Source organism: Falco punctatus, assembly GCF_963210335.1.
Source record: "Falco punctatus genome assembly, chromosome: 1".
In the NCBI taxonomy this organism is placed as follows: domain Eukaryota; kingdom Metazoa; phylum Chordata; class Aves; order Falconiformes; family Falconidae; genus Falco; species Falco punctatus.
Window position 1 is genome coordinate 24,162,560 of NC_137580.1, and position 19,564 is coordinate 24,182,123.

Below are 19,564 nucleotides of genomic sequence, written 5' to 3' on the forward strand. Positions count from 1 at the left end.
AAACCAAAAATAACCCCTGGAGATGCCCCTCCATACTGCTGTTGACAAAGAAGTTAGATTTAGTTTGGAAGATGCCTTTTTCAATACCTAACGTTAAACAGGTTAATTGTTAAGAATAATTAATACCAGCTATTCTTTAGTTTGACCAGAGGAAAAAGAAAAATCTTCTGAGTTGATACTAAAACACATGCTTATCTTATATTGGGAAACATTACTTATCACTTTGTATAATCTGTCATCAAGAAAAATTGACCTTTTGTTGTGGTATTTTCTAAAATTATTAATTTAGCTTTAAATTACTCGAGCAGTAGGGCTTCTACCATTTTCTGTGAAAGATGAGCCTGTCATACAATCGCTGATTTGTAACTCTCTCAGCATTCAGCAGGAGATTGTGTCCTTAACCTGAACGAGCCCACCAGCTCTGGAAAACAGAAAGGAAAGCACAGTGTACATGGAGACATTTAAGTTACATGAACCTCACTGCAGACATTGTCCACACCGTAAACGCTGTTGAGATTTGTGGAGCAGGTCCTACACAAATAATTTATTTCTGACACGTTATTACTGAAGTGTATGAACATTGTAGCAGGAATGACACATATCCAAGCGCCACAGGAGCCCTGAAGGCAACAGAGGGCCAAATTTATTATGCTTTCTACAGTCCAGTGGTAACAGGGCTGCTGAGTTGTATCATCCCAGCTCCAGAATTACGGTGACGCTTAGGACCACTGCATAATAACCTCATAGTTCCTGTAATTTCTTCATGTGTTACATTTTTTTGTAGCAAGTAATTACAAGTACGTACCATGATATTTATACTTAAATGTTTCCCTTGTTCACAAATCAAATCCCTTACCTTAATGCACAAACAAGTATCCAATTAAAAATCTCATGGATGCTATCGGTTTAATCTAGAATGTGGGGAGAATGTTTACAAAGCTTAGTATTTACTTACTGTATTATTTACATTTCAAGGCAAAATTTCGTTTCCTTTTTTCTATTCGCAATAACATGCCTATTAAGTTTTGTGATCTTAATTTCTGAACTCTTTTCAGCTGGAATGTTCCGTGTTTACCAAGCTGTGCTGCCAAAGCTGAAAACTTCAGTTCAGGACCAAAGCACTCTGTCAGCTTGAGGGCCCTTTCAGAGTAATTCTTTAAGCTCCACAGTATAATGGATAAACCAAAATGACAGACGTGAGGCCACGGGAGCATTCACTGTGCCTTTCCTGGAGCAACTGAGCGGTTCGACTCTTACGTAAGACTGCAGCATGCTGCCAGTCCCTTGTATTGGCAGCGTCTGAAGTGAGCACTTCATGTGACCCTTAGCCATCCCGCACAGACCGATATTAATGTGAGACATAAAATGTACACATTACGTAACCATTTCTCCTGACAGCCACCCAAGCCAAGTATTTCCTACTGACTGCTGCAGCAACAGACATTTAATTTTAACTTGCCACTAAAATAAAACACTCTGTGGGTAGAAGGAAGCGTATGGGTGGGAACAGGGAATGGAGGTTGTTCCTGTCCCAACATGAATTGCCAGAAAGATCAGCAATATTTTTTTTGAGCTTGGTTTATGTGGCCAGCTTAGCCTGACAGCATCTGTTAAAAAGTGCCCAGAGACCCATTTTGTGCCTGCTTTTACTAATACAGCCAAAAGAAAAATTGCAAACGTCATGAAATGCTTTTTAATTACGCCTTTGCTGCCCAGTAAAAGACTTGATTTAAAAAGTGTCCTAAAAAGGGTAGTGTAATTTTAATTTACTCAGAAATGCCCTGACCTAGCATTCTGACTTGGTCTGAAGGACAGAGCCAGAAAAGCAGAAAATGCAGTTTCAGCATTTAAAAACACTAGAGCAGCAGACAACTGTCAATGTTGCCACATAAGGTGTTATAGCTGAAACCCCTTATGTGCCGTACAGGAACTTAACACTGTGCGGGATTGTGGCATATTTCGATGTACTGAATTTGCCCGATAACGAATCTGGAAGTCAATGGGTTTTCCTCTGGCCTACCTGCAGTACTGTGAGCTTTGTAGGGCTGCCAGGCTCGCAGAATCCCTTTGGGCAGGAGGGAATTAGTCTCTGGGGGTCCTGCTGCCTGTCCTGTCCCCTCTTGGAAATCCAGCTGGCTCCTTATTGAGCTACATGGAGGCAGATTTTCACGTGAAATTACATCCTGGGATTGTAATTTCTGCCATAAAGAGGTGGCAGTTGGATGTGGCTAAGTCTACAGTGGAATGTGCAGTCATTGTTTGATATGAATATAATATTTCAGTTTGAAGCATTCTGGCTGCTGCTGTCTTTGTTTCCCCTAGAACATATAAACTGACTGGGACAAACCCCGAAATTAAGAGCCTTATTCCTGTTTGGGAATGGGAGGTAAGGATTCCCAGAGCACAATCCCCAGACCCCAAAACCAGAGCCTGCAGCTGTCATCTGGTGTGGAATGAGCTGCCGGGCATCTTTTGCAACGCACTGTGCACCCTCAGTATATTGCCAGGGAAGCGCATGCTGTGGGGTTGTTGCTGCTGGCAAAGATGCGCTTGTGCTTATTTGAAAACTTATGCTGAAACGATACTCCACTGTGCTGTACATTATAATTCCACAAATGGGAGGACGTGCCATTTTTAACAACACTTGCATAAGGTGAGGCGGTTCAGGGCAGAGGTCAGGCGAAGGATCTGCCAAGGGTTTGTAAGAAAACTCTGTTTTTTCCCCCCTCAGTAGTTTGCAGCTGCCTGTATCTTCACTTCTGAGGTGTGTGTGTCTGTCCTTAGCTGACTGCTCACCCGAAACAGCCAAGTTAAAAACTGCTCACAAATCAAACATTTGTGTTGAAATATTAGAAGCCATTTTGACATGTTTCTTTTAAAAAGGTTCAGACTGTTGAGTGAGGAGGGCAGAAATGCCGGTTAAGATCTCCCTTATTGTTTTTGACTGTGGTGGTCATCTGTGGGTTGAGTACCTGAACTCCTTGGTCATGCACCCTGAAGAATGAGGATAGATCGCCTAAGAAGCCTGGATGGCATAAATTATGAAATCGTCACACGTTTTGAGTCCCTGGCATGACACGCTGAAGCGAAGCCAGTTGCTCCCCGTTCCTGTACCTTGCGGGCTTGCTCCGCAGCAGGCGGTTTGGGGTAGAAGAGGGATGAAGGCTGGTGGGCCGTGCTATCGCTCAGGAGCTTTTCATGGTTCTCCTGCAACGTTTAGTAGGTAATCACAGGGATTTCAGTGCCAGGACCACCTAAAGCCTGTCATATGTGTTATGCCTGCGCCCAGAGAGTATCGCCCAGTGAGAGCTGGGCTGCCGCGGCCCGGAGCTGTGCGGAGGTTTGCCTGAGGATGGCCGGTGCGGGCCATGCCTGCTCTCCCGTCCCTTTGGGTCACCTGGGGTGGGGGAAACGCTCCAGGGAGCCCTGGGGCAGGGGCTGCAGCTGGGGGTGTCTGGGGGGAAAGGCGCTGCCTGACAGGATGGGGGTACCCGAAGGGCAAGGGGGTGCCCGTTTCCAGGGAAGACGAGGGTGCCTGAGGGGAGAGGGCTGGGAGACCTGGGGGTCGCTACGGAGGGACCGGGGGCTATCCGAGGGGCACGCCCGAGGGGGAGCGCCGTGCCCGGGGAGCGGCGGCCGGCGGCGGTGAGGGGCGGCGGTGAGGGGCGGCGCGCGGCGGCGCGGCCGCGGGGAGCGCTGGGGGCGATGGCGGCCGGGCGGGCCGCGGGTGGCGGCGGCGGCGGGAGGCGGCGGGCCGTGTCCCCGCCCCGCGGCGCTCTCCCCGCACACGCCCGCCCTGCGCCGCCGCCGCCGCTGCCATTGGGAGCCGAGCAACGCCGAGCCGAGCCGTGCCGAGCCCAGGCAGCCGCCGGTCCCGCTCCGCCGCCATCGCCATGAGCTTCTTGTTGTGAGTAACCGCGGAGGGGGCACGGCGGCGGGCGGGGAGGAGCCCCCCCGCCCCGCTCCGGCCGCCTGGGGAGGGAGAAGGGTGCCTTCCTCTTCCTTTGCCCCGTCCCGCCGGGCAGGGCAGCCCGCCGCGGGGACGCGGCCACCGCCCGGGGCGCTGAGGGAGAGGGGCGGCCGCTCCCGGCCGGCATGGCGCCTCTTTCCGCACCTCCCCGCCTGCCCGTCCCGCTCCGGCGGCGGAGCGGCGCCCTGCCCGCTCGCTCCCTTTGTGCCCCGCTCCCCGGGGGGCCCGGCCGCGCTAACGGCTGTAACGGCTCCCCCCGCCGCGGCAGTTAGCGGCTGCCGGGGCTGGCGCGGCGCCGGGAGGGCGTTTGGAGGGCGGCAGCTCGCCGCGGGAGCGGGGTTTCGCCTTCCCCAGCCGGCCCGGCGCCTCCAGCAGCGGGGACGGGCTGGAAAAGCGGCCGCGGGGGGCGAACACATCCACGCGAGGCTGTTGATGTGGGGTCGGGGGAGGCCCTCCCGGCGGGTGCCGAGGGGCAGCGCTGGGGAGGCGAGGGCAGCTTCGGAGGGAAAACCACCATCGGCTGGACTCCGTGCCCCTTCTTTTTTTTATTTTAATAACGTTTTTTCTGCGCGTAGCAAGGACGGTGTGGGCAGAAGTTGCTGCCCGTAGGGATATCTGAGGTAGATGAGTTAAAACTGGATCGGGTCGGTGCAGCTTGGTGAGCAGCCGCGTTCGGAGGCGCCTTCCCGGCGCGGGTGGCTGCGCGGGTGCGGAGGGGTGCGGGGCCCGCGCGGCGGGATGCGGGGGCAGCGCGGGCAGCGGGCGCCTCTAACGAGGAGCGATCGTTTGCTGCGGCGTGAAAAAACTCCCGTAGGAACTGGTGGCAGTTGAGGTGTGCGCAGAACCTTACATTTTGCAGTTTTGCTTCGTAGACAACAACCGAATGAACTTCGGTCCCTCCCCTTGGGAACAAAGACGAGGTACTTCTGACAATTAACATAAACCGGTTCAGTGACCTATTAATTAAAGTGAAGATGTGCTCTAGGGAAAGAAGGGAAATGCAGGCGGCTGGAAAAAGCGCCCTTGTGGAGCCAAGCTCCGTGGAGGCCTTCGCCCCGCTGCGCGTTTGTGCCTTTGGAGTTACGTGCGAGCGGTTGGTGGGACGGTTGCCATGATATCTGACAGTTGTTAAAGGCTTCTATTGATAACCAACAGATGTATACGTAGCCTTCTTTTAGAGAAGATACTTTATCTTGGGAACTGGAGCGTTCTAGTAAGTTGTGTTCTCATGGAGACACCACCAGTGCTGGCTTCCTTCTAAATTTCTCCGTGGCGTTTATCTCTTTCCCGCTCCCGTAGCAAACCGGCTTGCCTGTCAGCGCACTTGTGCCGTCTTACCCCAAGAGAGATTTTGCAAATCACCTATCAGCTGCAGGGTGGAAGCTGAAAATGGGAGGTGGGTGCAAATGACTGTCCCTAGTTTCAGGCGAGGTGCTCCTAATGAGAAGCCCAGCTGTCCCCCTCCTTCATAATTCTCAGCTGCTGCGGTGGAGAAGGGGGACAGGATTTCGAGTACAGTGGTGTCCTGGGAGTCTGGTTTGCAAATTAGAGAGCCTCCCTCTCTGTGGCATTTGGCTAACTGGTAACGGAAAAGCATGAAACCCTCCACCCTCTGTCACAGGCAATAATGAGATGCTTTTTTCTTTTTCCAGACCCTTCTGAAACCTAGGAAAGCAAACCTTTACCCCCACCTCCATTGTTTCAAGTGGTCCTGCTGGATGAAATACAGACGTGGGAACTACAGCTATTGCATGGCAAAGCTAGAAATGTTGGCAAAGCTGTCTCAGCTGTTGTTGGTGGAGTGTTGTACATGGCACCTAATTTGCTCATCTGCAGTCTAGAAATGGATTTTTAAAAAATAAAGTTTAAATGTGCCTGGTAGGCCTCAGGGAGACTAGGAAACTTTCTATTGTACTGGCAAGTAGTTAGTTTTTCTTTTTTTAAGTATCCAGAAAGTTAGCACCACCTTTTGTCAAACATGAATTTCATGTTAAGTTGATAAGAGTATTCAAAGATAGTAGTTGGATATCTTTACACTTCTACAGATACAATATTGCAAACTTGTATTTTGAGCTGCAACACCCCCCCATTTTCACAGTACTTTTTACATAGGTTTATCATAGTACTTTTTCACACCCTTTGTCCCCGAGAATTTCCTTGGTGTGGAGGTAGCTAAATTAATTGTTTGTCCATGCTGTTTTTTGTGCGTTGCTGATACTGTTATTTTTTTGTGAACTGACTCACAATTTCCTTTTGTGAACTGGCCCACAGTTTTGAACTTGTAATAAAGATGTGGCAGATGAAGACTGTCCCTGTGAGCTTAGACTAGAAAAGTTTTTGAAATTGCAGTGAACCTGTCACGCAGGTTTATCATCAGTAACTTGGCTGTAGTTTGTCAGTTTGACACTCAGGCATGATATCAAAAGCCGTGTTCTGCTTGCAGACTTGCTTGTTGTCAAATAACAGGGTGATTGTGCTTGGATAACACAGGGTGCTTGGGGCCCCCCTCGCCGGCCCGTTGCACAGTCCTTGTACGCTGACAAATCCATTGCTATTCTTTGCTGTTGCTAGGGCCAGTGACATATAAAGCTACATGGGGGGGGGGGGGGGAATCAAGGGAAACCATTGTCTCCTCTCGTTATGGGTAACATTATAAAAAGACTGTCTTGTGAGACGAATCACTGAATTAATACAACTCAGTTTTGACAGCAATTGTTATTTTCAGTGCCACTGTTTTCTCTTTCTGATCTGTTTCTTCCTTTCTGAAAAGACTTTATAAACCTCTCCAATGGTTGACTAGATTATCCTGAATCTTTCTTTTATATATATATATATATATATATATATATATATAAAGGAATTGGACTAGAAAATATCTTTGGTTCCAAAAAAATTCGGTTTGGTAAGCTGCCTCTAAAAGGAAATTACAGCATCATTGCAGGTACTTTAACTTACATCTCCAAGGGAAAAAAATTAAAGATAGTTCTGGTAGGCGTGCCATATGGTAACATGCTTGTGTTATCCTACGCTGGTAAAACTTACATAAAAAAGAAGCTAGATGAAAACCATTTATTTTTGAAAGGAAAAGATTCAGTTTTATTGTTGAAGTTGTGGTGTTGTCTTAAAAAAAAGTCATCTGTGTATTCATAAATCCCTGTCAGAAAATTCCAGCCTTTAGTTTTTGTAAAATGAGATTCATGTAGGTAGTTGTAACTGATGTGACTTTGAAAGACTAGGAGCTGATGGAAACAGCAAGTAAGGGTGAGTAGCTGTTGCTTGGGGTGCATATGTTGAGGAATCAACGCAAAGTTAACTGTGTCTTGTTACATGGCATGGCGGAGCTTAGCAGCTTCCTCTGGTGGTGCATGTGGGTTAATGTTTTCAAAAAATTTAGTTAAAGTCATAGTTTTGTGTATGTGCAGAAAGTGCAGTGGGACATTACTTTCTTTTCCTTACATCTCTTGCAAAGTAATACCAGAATCAGAGCTGGTGTGTGTGTTTCCAGATTGACAAGCATTGTGGCCTTCCTGATTTCCCAGTCTGATTCTGCCCTTTGAAAAATGTTTTCCCTTCCTCAGCTTTCCTAGATGCCTGAGTTGCTGTTACTTCCCAAATGAAAGCTGCTTCTAAAGTGGGCAGTGTTTTTCAGCTTTGTTGCTCTCCAGCTAGAGTGCTTCCTGAGTGCTCCTGTAGTTAACAGTTGGAGATGTGGTATTTATCTCCTTTTTATCACGGAGTCCCACAGAAGACTGGTTAGGGCTTCTAAACTGGAATTTCGGTCATTGAAAATCAACGTGTAGGCATTTACAGACTGTTGGTAATGGAAAGTACATGCTTGTTGAACATGCAGATGTTTTTCTCCCTGTATTTTCATGGAATGGTTTTCTTCAGTTTTAGCTTGATTAGTGTAATACAACTGTGCAGGCTGTGTTCCTAGAGCAGAGATCAGGGTAGAGGCTCTGGACACCTTACTGCAAAATCTGTTGTTTAACTGTTTAGTTCCCTCCCCCCCTGCCGCCCCCACCAGCCCCCGCAGAGTACCAGGAATGAAAAAATGAAGTCTCTTGAGTTTTTGCCTACGAGTAAACTGGAGAGAGAACTGTGAAGTTACTGCTAACTTTTTAAATTTTTTTTTTAAAGTCTTGTTAACAGCAGTTTTGAGGAAAGCAAGAAGATCCTTACAGGTACAGTTTATACAAAGTCAGCTCTGACAGTGAACATCACAGGAAGTAAAACTTTTTTTTCTTGCTGCTTATAGCTTTCATCAGTAGTGTTAGGTTAATGATTGGACTCCATGATCTTGAGGGTCTTTATCAATTTAAACGATTCTATGATTCATTTAACTATTGGCTGTGGAAATACATGCTTTTACCTGAAATTTGTGTTTAATGTTGTTGAAGCACGTAATTTCACTTGTAGTGTTAATAATTCCTGTTTTGAAAGACTTGCTGTCAAAAGATTTGCCCCTGGGCTGGCAGCTGGTCTTGCTTTCAAGGAAGGGAGTACCAAGGAACAGAAAGCTTCCGGAAACCATAGCAATGGAAAATTGACATAGAGGCACTCATAGATTCGTTTAGGTTGTAAAAGACCTTTAAGATCATAGAGTCCAACCATTAACCTGGCACTGCCAAGCCCACCACTAAACCATGTCCATAAGTGCTGTCCCTTGTGCTGCCTGTGGTACAATTAATTCTAAAATTCTTGGGCTTTCTTGAAAAAGGCCTTTCAAAGTGCTTGTCACTCTGCTTCCCTCATTTATCTTCCCTGAAGACCCCCAAGCAGTGTATTAGGGTGTAGTTTGCTGATAGGCTTAAAGCTTACTGAGGCACTTCTCATCCTTCTAATGAGCTGGTTGAGGAAGCTAAACCAGCAGAAAGCAATTAATTCCTTTTTGGTGTGATTAGTTTTTTGCTGATTTAGGTGCTTGGTATCATTGTGTAGTGACATGAGAGATGGTGTTGGAATAATGGAAGCAGCAGGAGTACCTGGATGTGGCAAAAGACAGGGAGGAGGCTTCTTCCTTTTTCTGTGCAAACCGGCAGTCGGTGAGCTCAGCTGTGTCACCAGCCCTGTCCTTCAGACTTCACTGGGCCTTGGGTGTGCGTTGCAACCTGTTCAGGTAGCTAAGTTCTTGCCATTCCTGCCGGTGACTTGGTTTTTTCTTGATGAGTTTGATGAAACGTCTGCTTGTGGTGGTAAATTTGCGTGCGCTTTCAAAAAGTAGCTGATCAAGCAAGCATACGATGAAGCAGAAATAAACTGTAGCCAGCAATGCAGGAGTGCTGCTGTCTTACCAGTAAGTAAGGTTGGAGGTGGAAAGATGCAAAGTGGTTTTTGCTGCTGCCTGGCTTTTATTTCAGAAAGAACGAGTTTGCCTTGGAGTTACAGCTGTGCAGACCAGCTCAGGCTGTAAGATGTCTGAGATTGGAATTGCATTTGAAAAAAAAAATTTTGCTGCTAATACTCTGTTTTGGGGAATATGTAATGGTTAAAGCGACTGACTGGCACATTTACATGTTTGTAGATGCTTCCTTGGAATGAAAAAAAAACCACCCCAAACCCCCAAAGAAAGGCATTGTTCAGTGTGAAAGTTGTGTTTACTACATCACAGTGATGTCCGGTCTTAATTGCTTCCTAATTGTTTGCTTTTATGCCAGAATTGTTTTCCCTTGTTTGTCCTTCTCTCTTTGTGTTTGCAATGTGAGTGAACCTATGCAATTAGCTATTTACATTTGTCAGACAAGAACAGTGGTGGAATAAGGATCGCTTTCAGGGGATGATTTGTGCAGCTCAGTTTTTAATCTTGAAAAGGTGCCAAAAGCCTTCAATAATTTTCTGTTAAGTCTTTGGATTTAGGGCCTCTTGGCAACGGGCAGCCATGGTTAAGGACAGCCCTGGGGTCACAGTTGCATCTTATGCTGTATGTGTCCTGAAAGATACGTAGTCTTTTTTATCTTGTTTGAAAAAGGATGACATATTAGAAGCATTTGTCCACTGAGGAGTGGCTTAAGAGTTGCGAGTGTGGTAATGTTTTCATGCCCAAGGCTGATGGAATGAAGCTGTAAACAGCTGCATTTAATTAAGCCACTTTGTCTTCCATGGTAAGCAATACGAAAGGTATTGCTGCCAAAGCTATCAATAAGTTTTTGACCCACCAATCGACCTAAACCACGGGATATGCCTTGTGAGGCTTTTAGCATTTGTAAACAAAGCCACTTCCTATTAGATTTGAGAATGAACTTGCTGTTTGGCTTTTGTCTTTTTTTTTAAAAGTACACAGGGAGTGAGACTGTGGGTTATGTATTCAAATGCTGGAGAACCTGTTTTCACCTGTAACTGAATATAATTTAATTGCTTTTCACAGACTTTAAAATTTTTATAGCCTGTACATTTCATGACAAGGAATTACCAGGATCCAGTGATTTGCTTTGTCATCTCTTTGTGCGATGCTTTTTTAAACATAGCATTTCCTTCCCTTTCACTTTCATACCACTTCTGGGGTGTTAGTGTCATGCTGGCTGTCAGTGTTGTGATTTCACCTGCTGCATGATATGTAAATGTTACTGATGAGAGGTTGTGATGGACATACTTGTACTGGTGGTGAAGGGCCACGCAGTCCTGTTGGGAAGGTCAGCATAGGTGAAAGACACTTAAAAGCATTTGGGAAGAAAAACTGGAGAGGTCCTTTTTGGACTCTCTATGTGACATCTAAGAGCAAGAAAATTACTTTTAAGTTTTCAGGGCTCTCTCTGTCCAGAGGAAGAAATCTGTTGCATTTACCTCTTCTGGAAGGAAATAACACTGAATTTTAAAAATGAGCAGTGTGCTACAAATGTCCCTCCAGAGTTACAGTACATTCTGACTAGGTTATCTAAACCCATGTGTGTGCAGTTCTTCTGGATCAATTTAAAGCAGATCATAAAGAAGTAACCACAAAGTTCACTTTATGATTTTTCACATAATTTCCCAGAGCCAGCAGGGTGGTTGGTCTGCGTGTTGATGTGTCGGATGCCTTCCCAGGGCACTGTTGCCTGGGTTAATATTTTGGGGAAGGAATTTGAAAGAAGGGAATGAGAGCTGGGGATTGGTTGTCTGGAGAGACATACATCTGTGCATCTTAAACTGGGACATTGATAATAATCTTCTTAGTAGGTACGTCCTTCCAGGACCTGATACCCAGTTTTTGTGCAGTGTAGTAAAACGTGTTGTGCATCTCAGATGTGTTCTGCTTAATTCAAGTCTTTGCTTCCCATTTCAAATGTGTAGCCTGAGTCAGCAGACAGTAAATTCATGCGTATGAGATGGTAGTGTGTTAATAAAAAGGCAGTCCCCCACTGTGAATGCATGAGGTGATAGTTTTTTCCTTGCAAATATATCTTGAAACTTTTAAAAGCAGTACTTACAAGTGAACAAAACTTACTCCCCTCTTCCCTTTTTTGTGTTTTGCTTCAGGAGAAAGCTAAGGATAAGGTACAGCTTTTTGGTCCATTCAGGCCTTGTACTTCAAAAGATCAAATTTGGTTGCTCTGATATATCTTGCAAATGTAAATGGTCTTTCTTCCTTTGTTGTCTTTTCCCATTCATACTGAAATCCAGCTGCAACCTTAGCTTCTTGTCCCAAACTTCCCACTGTTGTTTTTTTTTGTTGTTTGTTTTGGTTTTTTTTATGTGAAGATGGTTCTATCTTGTTCACCCTCTCCTCACTTCCTTCTCCAGTTCACAGCTGTTATTTGGCAGGAACCCATTCCTTTTGTTATTCTTACATACCTCCTGTGATCCTACCCATATCTCAGCTGAGTTTTATTTGAAGTTTTGCTGCTTTTCCATGTATTTGGTGGGTTTTTTTTGTTTTGTTTTTTGTTGTCTATCATTGCACTTCATCTTTAAATATGGTAGCTGACCTCCAGAGTTAATTGCTTGTGTCCTAGCGATAGCAGCAGTCCTGACATAGAAAATTATAAACCCTTCCTCAGTGAAGAACATCTTGCAGATAAGAACTTACAATGCCTGGATTTGTTGACTTTCTCCAGTTCCTTTCTTTATGAGCTTAAGTAAGCTTTGGTAAATTCCTCTTCTGCTAAAAACTAAGAAATGTGATTTTTGATATAGAAATTATTTCTATCTAAATAACGATTAGGTGGGTTTCTATGTTGACCTTAATAAAATAACCCGTATTTTGTTTCGCTAGCTGGTATTTTAATTGCATTTTTACCAACTTCAGTAGCACGGTCCTTGTTTTGGTTGAATGGAGTAATTGTTTTAGAGACTTGCTGAGCTTTCTGGATCCAGGAATCAAAATGGCATTACTGTGTCTTTTACTTACCATACTTTGTGGCAACAAAATACTGCTTTTTCTAATGCTGAAGTGGAACTTTTACAAAAAATAAAGCATCTCTAATGCCATATTATTAACTTCTGTGGTTGACAACTCTTCTTAAAATTTCTTGTTGCAATGTGAGTGGAAAAGGGGAAAAATCCATATATTTAAATAAAACATAGAACAGTTAAACGGACTGTGGACTCAGTTGTCAAATGCACAAACTTTAACTGTTTCAAAAGAAATGTTCTCCTGTGTACATAGGAGTTATTGTTCCCGCTCAGGTGATTCAGACAGGTAGATTTCCCTGATAGGAAAGATATCGCAAGATATAAGCAAATTTTACTGCAGGTAGTTACGTATAGCACATACAAGATTGTATTAAGTATGGGGAATGTGTAAGAAATACTTGGTGATGAGATAATGCAGTGTATTTTTGGAAAGCTGTTAGATTATTCATTACTGCCTCCTGTCCATTTCTTCTTCCTGTTATTCTTGGTGTTATTTCTTGCCTTCAATAATTGTACTGTTATTTCCTGAATTCAGACCCCGTTTTAGCTATTAATCAAAGTGTAAGTGTAATCTTACCCACATGCTTTGAGGTTTTTGTGTTGGGAAGTTGCCAAGTTTTTCTTGTTGGCCGTGTTCATATCATCAGCCTGTTTTGCGTGGGGGTTACAATAAAAGACAGCCTATTATAAAGTGTTAACGTGACTCCTCCCCCAATAAAGTTCAGTTGTTTCTGTTTTTTTTAAACTTTGCCTTTTTCCTAAACGCATTAATAGATTTTTCTTTTTATTGTGTTTGAAAGGAATGAAGACTGTATTAAACTGTTTAGTGTTTTTTGTTTGTTTGTTTGGGTTTTTTTTAATGGCCTGCTGTGATAGGTTGGGTGACTAGATTTGCTTTAGTCATTCATAAAGCAGCATTTTGGGAAACCATCCATGTTCTGAGGCATGTTCTCCAAGCACTATATTTGGTGTATAAGTAAGGATCTAATTTGATATTAGAGCCAGGCTTTTATTGCTGCAATTCATCATCCTCAGCGGTGTGTAGATCACTTTCTGAAAAGCTCTGCTTTGTACTTTCTTAAAGGTATTTAAAGGATGTGACTATCCTTTAAATAGATTTAAAGCAGATTCGGTTTAGGATGCAGATGGCATTAGTAATGCAAAAGCATAAAGAAAATTCAGTTGAATGTAAAGAAATCTCTGAGGCAGGAGGAAAAGTTTGCAGTGGAAAGTAGTATATACCTTTTGCATGGGACACTTTTATCCTTGTTTTATCAAATTGAAAAAGTACTACAGTAAGGAAATCACAGGTAGGCAAACCCTGTTAATCACCTGTTTTATTTATTTGACGTGCCTCCCTCTTTCCTCTTGCCCCACAAACCAGTGATGCTTTGTAGAATGGCAGTGTGCAAGGCTGCCCCAGGCAAGCTGGAGCTCTCCGGGCCACTTCCTGGTAGTTTCAGTTACTGGTTGAAAGATCTTGAACTCCTTCATGCCTACTTAAATGTTTTAGTAAACCTTCTTTCTTTATTAACGTTTCCAATATCTTTTCTTTTAAACACAGTCAGATGTCTTGTTGAAAGAAATAACCCGGACTTGCAGCTTTATGTATTTCCTTGTATTTCTTTTATAATTTGCTTAGTTGTGTCCATAATGGTACTTCCTAGGTTTGATTCTGATTGTGGATACTATCATTCTGTGGTTGATTTGTTTCCCTCTTTTGTTGGTATTCACTTGGACTGCCAGGCCAGGACTTGAATGTTACTGCTTCCTTCTTAAAAAGAAGAAAAAATATTGTTCTGTTTCCTTATGTTCTGCATGACGTTTGAGTTTTCTAATACTGCTTTTCATGTTTCTGCACGTCTGCATAACATGTGCTGTGTCATCCTTACTCCCACATGTGTTACTGAGCATTTTCCCTCTGCGTAATTGTTTTCCTTTAGAACATAACATTTTCTTGGAAACATCCGAGTGACAGGTTTTAAGAATTTCTCGAAAATACGCAAACATGCTTCTTCCCCACATTTGCTTTTTGGTTCTGTGTCCTCATTATGCATCTAAAAGAGGAAGACTAAGATGGTTTGGGCTGCAGACTTCACAGGGATGGGTCTTTCTACAGCTTTCAATGGGTATGGAATGCATAGGTATGCTTTTGATAACAAGTGTGGCATGCGTCATCGTCTGTCACAGGCATTTGACTCTGTTGTTTCAGAATTTGCTTGCCACGGGGCAGAAATACATTCTCAGGGGCTGGAGTTCGCCTGCAGCGGTCCTTGCTGCAGGGTACATATGCCATCCTTGTCAGCAACCTTCGAGCTTTTTTCAGTAGTCTACTATTCACAACCTCACAGAGTCCTCTTCCTTCAAAGGAAAATGCGCCATGCACTCACATACAGCAGAAGTAAGTGTTCAAATGGCATTTTAGTGCCAAGTTTTGTCTATGGGAAAGGGTAAGTTTTACAAAAGAAGTGTAGCTAAGTCTACTGAATGATTTATTAGGTACATTCATGCACTAAACTGAGGTCTGAACCTCCGTGGAAACTAAACTTTGAAGCATAACTAGGTGAAGTTCTAACTTCTGTTTGAATTAGCGCTGTGCCCTCCCTTTTAAGTGAGCTAATGCTAATTGACAGAAATAAGGGTTTCCTGAGAAAAGAGGGGAACATTAGTGGGAAAATAGTGCTGTTAAGTTTGCAGAGTGCTTTATTAGTGACTGAAATGGTGAAGATACTAAATGCCATCTCAGTGGTCCGTAGGAAAAATCAAAGTAATTGGAGAGGAAGGAATACTTAGTGTTTACCACCTTCAAAGCTGTTAGTCGCCTGCTCTTTTAAAGTAGTAGTACATGAATATTAGGATATTAGAATCTCCAGAAATAAATCTGGTTTTGATTATGCCATACAATTCCATGGGGGTGTGTGTGTGTATGTACACGGTAGGTGTTAGTATTCAAATAGTTGGGGAACCTGGATCTGATTGAAAGAACCCCAGAAAACCAGCCAAGACCGGTCCTCTGCTTTCTTAAAAATCTGACCTCTGTTTGTAATAAGACAGAAATTTTGTGAGTGAAGACAGCATTGCATTTGCCTCAAGGTAGTCAGTGGGAGCATGCAGCAAAACATTCTGGATAATCTTGATTCCTCTCATGTAACAGGATTTCAGATGGATGTCGAGGGGAGAACAGGCAGAGATACTTTGGTCTTTGCTAAAAGCCTGCCTCTTGCAAATTGGCGTGAAAACTTGTTTCAAGGGATGTTCGGTGGTCTTAAAGCTCTTGAAAAAGTCTGTGAAGAAACCTGTGAGCAGTAGTGGGGCGGCATTGCTGAAACACGCACAGTGAGCCTGTTGGGAGGCTGCAGATTTTGTACCACAGCTGTGTTCCAGTTCCTCTGCTGTCTGCCTGTTTGCCGGCTTGTCTCTGCAAATCAATAGAGCTTGGCCGAATGTGCACTCCTTTCTTCTTTCACCTTCAGTTTTTCTCTGATGGATTCTCTTGTGCGCTGCTTTTCGTAACTCTGGCTTGTCCCTCTCTTTGCCCAGCACTGCTGTTAGGCCTACAGAAGACAACGCTTGAGAAGTTGAGTCATTTCCGCAACTGTTGGCTGCTCTGGGAATTAGTTTAATTGTGTTTTTGAGTGCACAGGCAGAGCTCTGGTAGTATCCACTGAGGGCAACTGTGACTTGCTTTGTTTATTTTGCGGGTTTTCCAGGAGATGAAAGTGTATTAAATGAACATGCTGTGAATAAAACAAGGGAATTTATTTTGTGTGTAAGCATAGCAAAGTGATGATGATTTCCTGGTTAGGGGATGGTGTTCTAGACTCTTACTTGTTCCTCGCATTAGGAATTGTGATTACTTGGGAGAAGGGTTGCATCCAGCGGGGTGAACGGCAGGAACACCATTGCGACCTACGTGGGTGGTGTTGTAGTAGACGTCAGTGGTGTAGCACAACACCTCCCCCTTGTTTACAGGCACGTTTTGAACTCCCAGATGGAAAACTGGTGGAAGACAGACAGGAAAGCAGAGGTGCCTGGCTTGGCTAGAAAATGTTCTGTGGCCACCTAATGTCTTTCGGGGTTTGGCACAAAGTGTGCTGCTGCAGAGTGAGTGAGGGCATGTGTCAGAGGGAAGAGTGAAATGGCCATTTTCCAAGGGCCAGTCACCTGTCCTCTAGTCATCGCTCAGCCAGCAAAATTGGTCTTTAGCTGTTATGGTGCACATAAGAGCATCTGACTTCTGCTGGGCAAATCCCACATTTGGTTGACTCCACTGACTCTAAAATGTCATGACTCTAAAATGTGTATGTATAGAAGAAAAAAAAATGTATTTTAAGAATGTGGACATGTACATGTTACAACAGCTTTCAACACTGGGTGGTGATGATTGGGATGAGCAAAAGCAAAAAAATCATTCCTTAAGGCTACCTTAAATAATTTTCTTCTTACTGGATGTGAATCATCTGATAAACTTCTGCTCTTTTACATGTAGAGTCTTGTGTATAATGATATGTGTATTTAGGAGCTATTGATGAGATGAGACTTTTTCATCTGCCTTTTCTCTTACCATTCTGTGTGGAACTTCTGTCTAGGAAGACAGCTGTTTTTCTGAGAAGGGAAAGCCAGATTTTAGCCCCTGCCTTGCTGGGTAGGGAATTCAGAATCTTATAAACCCACCCATTTCACAGTCAGTACTAGAAGGGAGGTGCTATGTAAAATCTGTGATGGTGATAATGGACACTGTGCCCCTTGAGAAGCATGCTCCGTGGAAAAGTCTGCAGAAAATTGAATGTACTGTATGGTGTAGCAAAGAAAAAGGGTGGGATGAGGGAGGACAGGTAATGGTATTTGACAGTGGGGTTTGGGGTTTTGTCTGGATTTGTGTTTATTCTATTTCCAGATATTTGAAGAAGCTCTTCTTTTAGGAGTAACCTGTGTTGTATTGCCATCATTGGCCATTCCCCGTGATTAAAGATAAGGGCATTGTTTTAAATTCCCCTGGTCTGTGATACTTTTTCAGATCAGGAAACTTTTTGGTTCATGTTTGGTGGTGGCTTTTTTTTTTTTTTTTGAAGCATGATGTTCAATACTTAAAGACATGGTGTTTGAAACTAGGCTTTTTTCCTTCCTCTCTCATGTGAAAGCACACCTTGTCTTTTGTGGAAAGTTGCATTTTGTATCTGTTACCGTGGGATTTATTTTTTTTTTAAAGCTGAATTTCTTGTCAAGCTGCTAAGCTCAAGGACCTGGGGTTTGGAAGACAAGTACTGCAGGCATGGGCAGGGAGGCAGGTGCTGTAGCACCTGCAGGATGGGGAGCTGAGCAGAGCAGGGGCTGCAGCCGCTCTCCCTGACCCACCCCTGTGCCTGGCTCGCGGGGGACCCTGACCCACACTGGGGGTGGCCAGGGTGTGGGGCGGTGGGAGATGGGAGGCAGGCTCCCTCCCTTGCAACAGGGAGTCCGCTGGCTGAAAGGACAGCTTAGCACAGGAAGCAGCACCGTTCTGGAGCAAGCAGGAGCCACTGGGGGAACATGACAGGGATGGATTTGCACAGAAATATATGGAAGCCCAATTTTTGCTTTGGCAGAATTGAGTACTTATTCCTGAAGGTGCCCCCCACAGCTTTCCTGAAGGAGCATGCTGAAATCTGGAGAGAAGTAACTTGGCTCCAGCTCCTTGGGTTGTAAAGCATGGTACCGGTCTTTTGTAGCCTTGGCAACTGGCTTTGGCTTGGGCAGGCAGTAGGTGAGTTCATCACACAAAGACATTCCTTAAAAAGCTGAGGCCTCTTGCTTACCATATGCAGTGTTAGCTTTGGAAGAATCATTTCTTGGGCATCCTTACTTTCACCGTTTTTAACTTCAATATTTCTGCTTTCAGTGACTTACTCTAGGTGTAGCAGACAATTTAGGTTATTATTGTATCTCATACTAGCTACAATGGGAAGTTTGTGCCCTTAATCTAATATTTTCAGTTACTGTTTCCTCCAATAGAGTATATAAACAACAAACAACGTGTATTCTGCTCCTATAGGAATGATCTGTGGAAATTTTTCAAGTCAGTGCAACTGATTCTTCCTTAAGAAAGAGACAAAGCAAAACAAAAATCCTGGGTCTGGAATTGCTTTGTAACCACTACTTACCTTTTGGGAGCGAAGCTATGTTGTGTAAGGAGTTGGCAGTTCTTAACTCTTTCCCAGACGGGCTGCTTTGATTAGTTAAGTGATCTTGGCAGAGTCTGTTTCCTTCCATGTGCAGAGAATTACACTTTTTACAGCTTAATATTTGTGAAAGTTACTTTTGTTAGATGGGAGCGGTCTTTAGAAGTATGTTATTTTTATTAGTGTTCAGAATAATGCAGCGACTATATCTGAAAAATTTACACAGAGGGACGTTTTTCAAGGTGAGACCTATCAGCTTGTGTGCTGAGATTTCAAATTCCTCTTAAATGTTGAGTTGTAACCCAGTATTGGACTGCCGCGGAGCACACAGGTCTTCTGAATTTGAATTGGCTGGACTGATAGCACCATGCCTCATTTCAGACCATTAGCCTGTGCTGTTCAATGAGTCTCATAGTCATCTTCATGGGAAGCAGTATTGGGGAGTAACAGCATTTGAAAAATGGAGTATAGCTCTTGAATAGCTGGGCTCTGGGATTTCTCCTCCTGCCCCCTGAGCATGGCAGAAGCTCTTGCTTCGCTGGCCCATTGCACCTGTAACCTCTGCGCGTGGGATTAAAGCTTCCTTGGCTGTCTTTCTCTGTCCTGAATTGGTGGTTACTGGATTTATCTTTAGACCCCCTGCATGGTGGTACATCAAAGGTACACGAGGTTGTGGAATGCTTGCTTCCCCAGTTCTTACATGGAATTTGTTACCTCCCAATTAAAGTGAACTGACTGAGACAAGCTTATTTTAATGAGTGGAAAAGTGACTGGGAAATAATTGCATTTTTGGTATTGTAAGAAAGTAATGCCTGGCTTGCATACCATCTCTCTTCAGAACAGAGATGTTGTGACTGTGCAGTTTTATAAATAGAAGGGCTCAAGTTAAATCTTGTCAGTGCAGATTTTGAACACGTACAGCTTAATTTTACCTGCTGTCCTTCTGATGTTGTGATTGTCACAGGGAAAATGCATTTAAATACTGCAGCTATTGATTAATTTCCAAAAAGGAGCCTGAGGTTTTTTTTTTAACTTTCTATGTTAACTATTGGAAACTAAAATGGTCATACTCTGTTGTATCTATTCTCAGCAGGGTGTTCTCATTTGA

At 44.0% G+C, this 19,564-nt stretch overlaps 1 protein-coding gene across 3 annotated transcripts in view; it reads left to right on the top strand.

The window, feature by feature from the left end:
• MOB1B (MOB kinase activator 1B) overlaps nucleotides 1–19,564 on the top strand; it is a 50,228-nt gene that overhangs the window by 1,720 nt on the left and 28,944 nt on the right. The window contains exons 2-3 of one of the 3 annotated variants that reach the window (XM_080409628.1): nucleotides 1,056–3,907; nucleotides 4,843–4,890. In XM_080409628.1, the coding sequence (XP_080265754.1) occupies nucleotides 3,894–3,907; nucleotides 4,843–4,890 (62 nt within the window). In that variant the 5' untranslated portion in view covers nucleotides 1,056–3,893. Of the gene's footprint in view, nucleotides 1–1,055; nucleotides 3,908–4,842; nucleotides 4,891–19,564 lie in introns of those variants that run through there. The other 2 variants (XM_080409630.1, XM_080409629.1) reach the window with 2 other exon arrangements.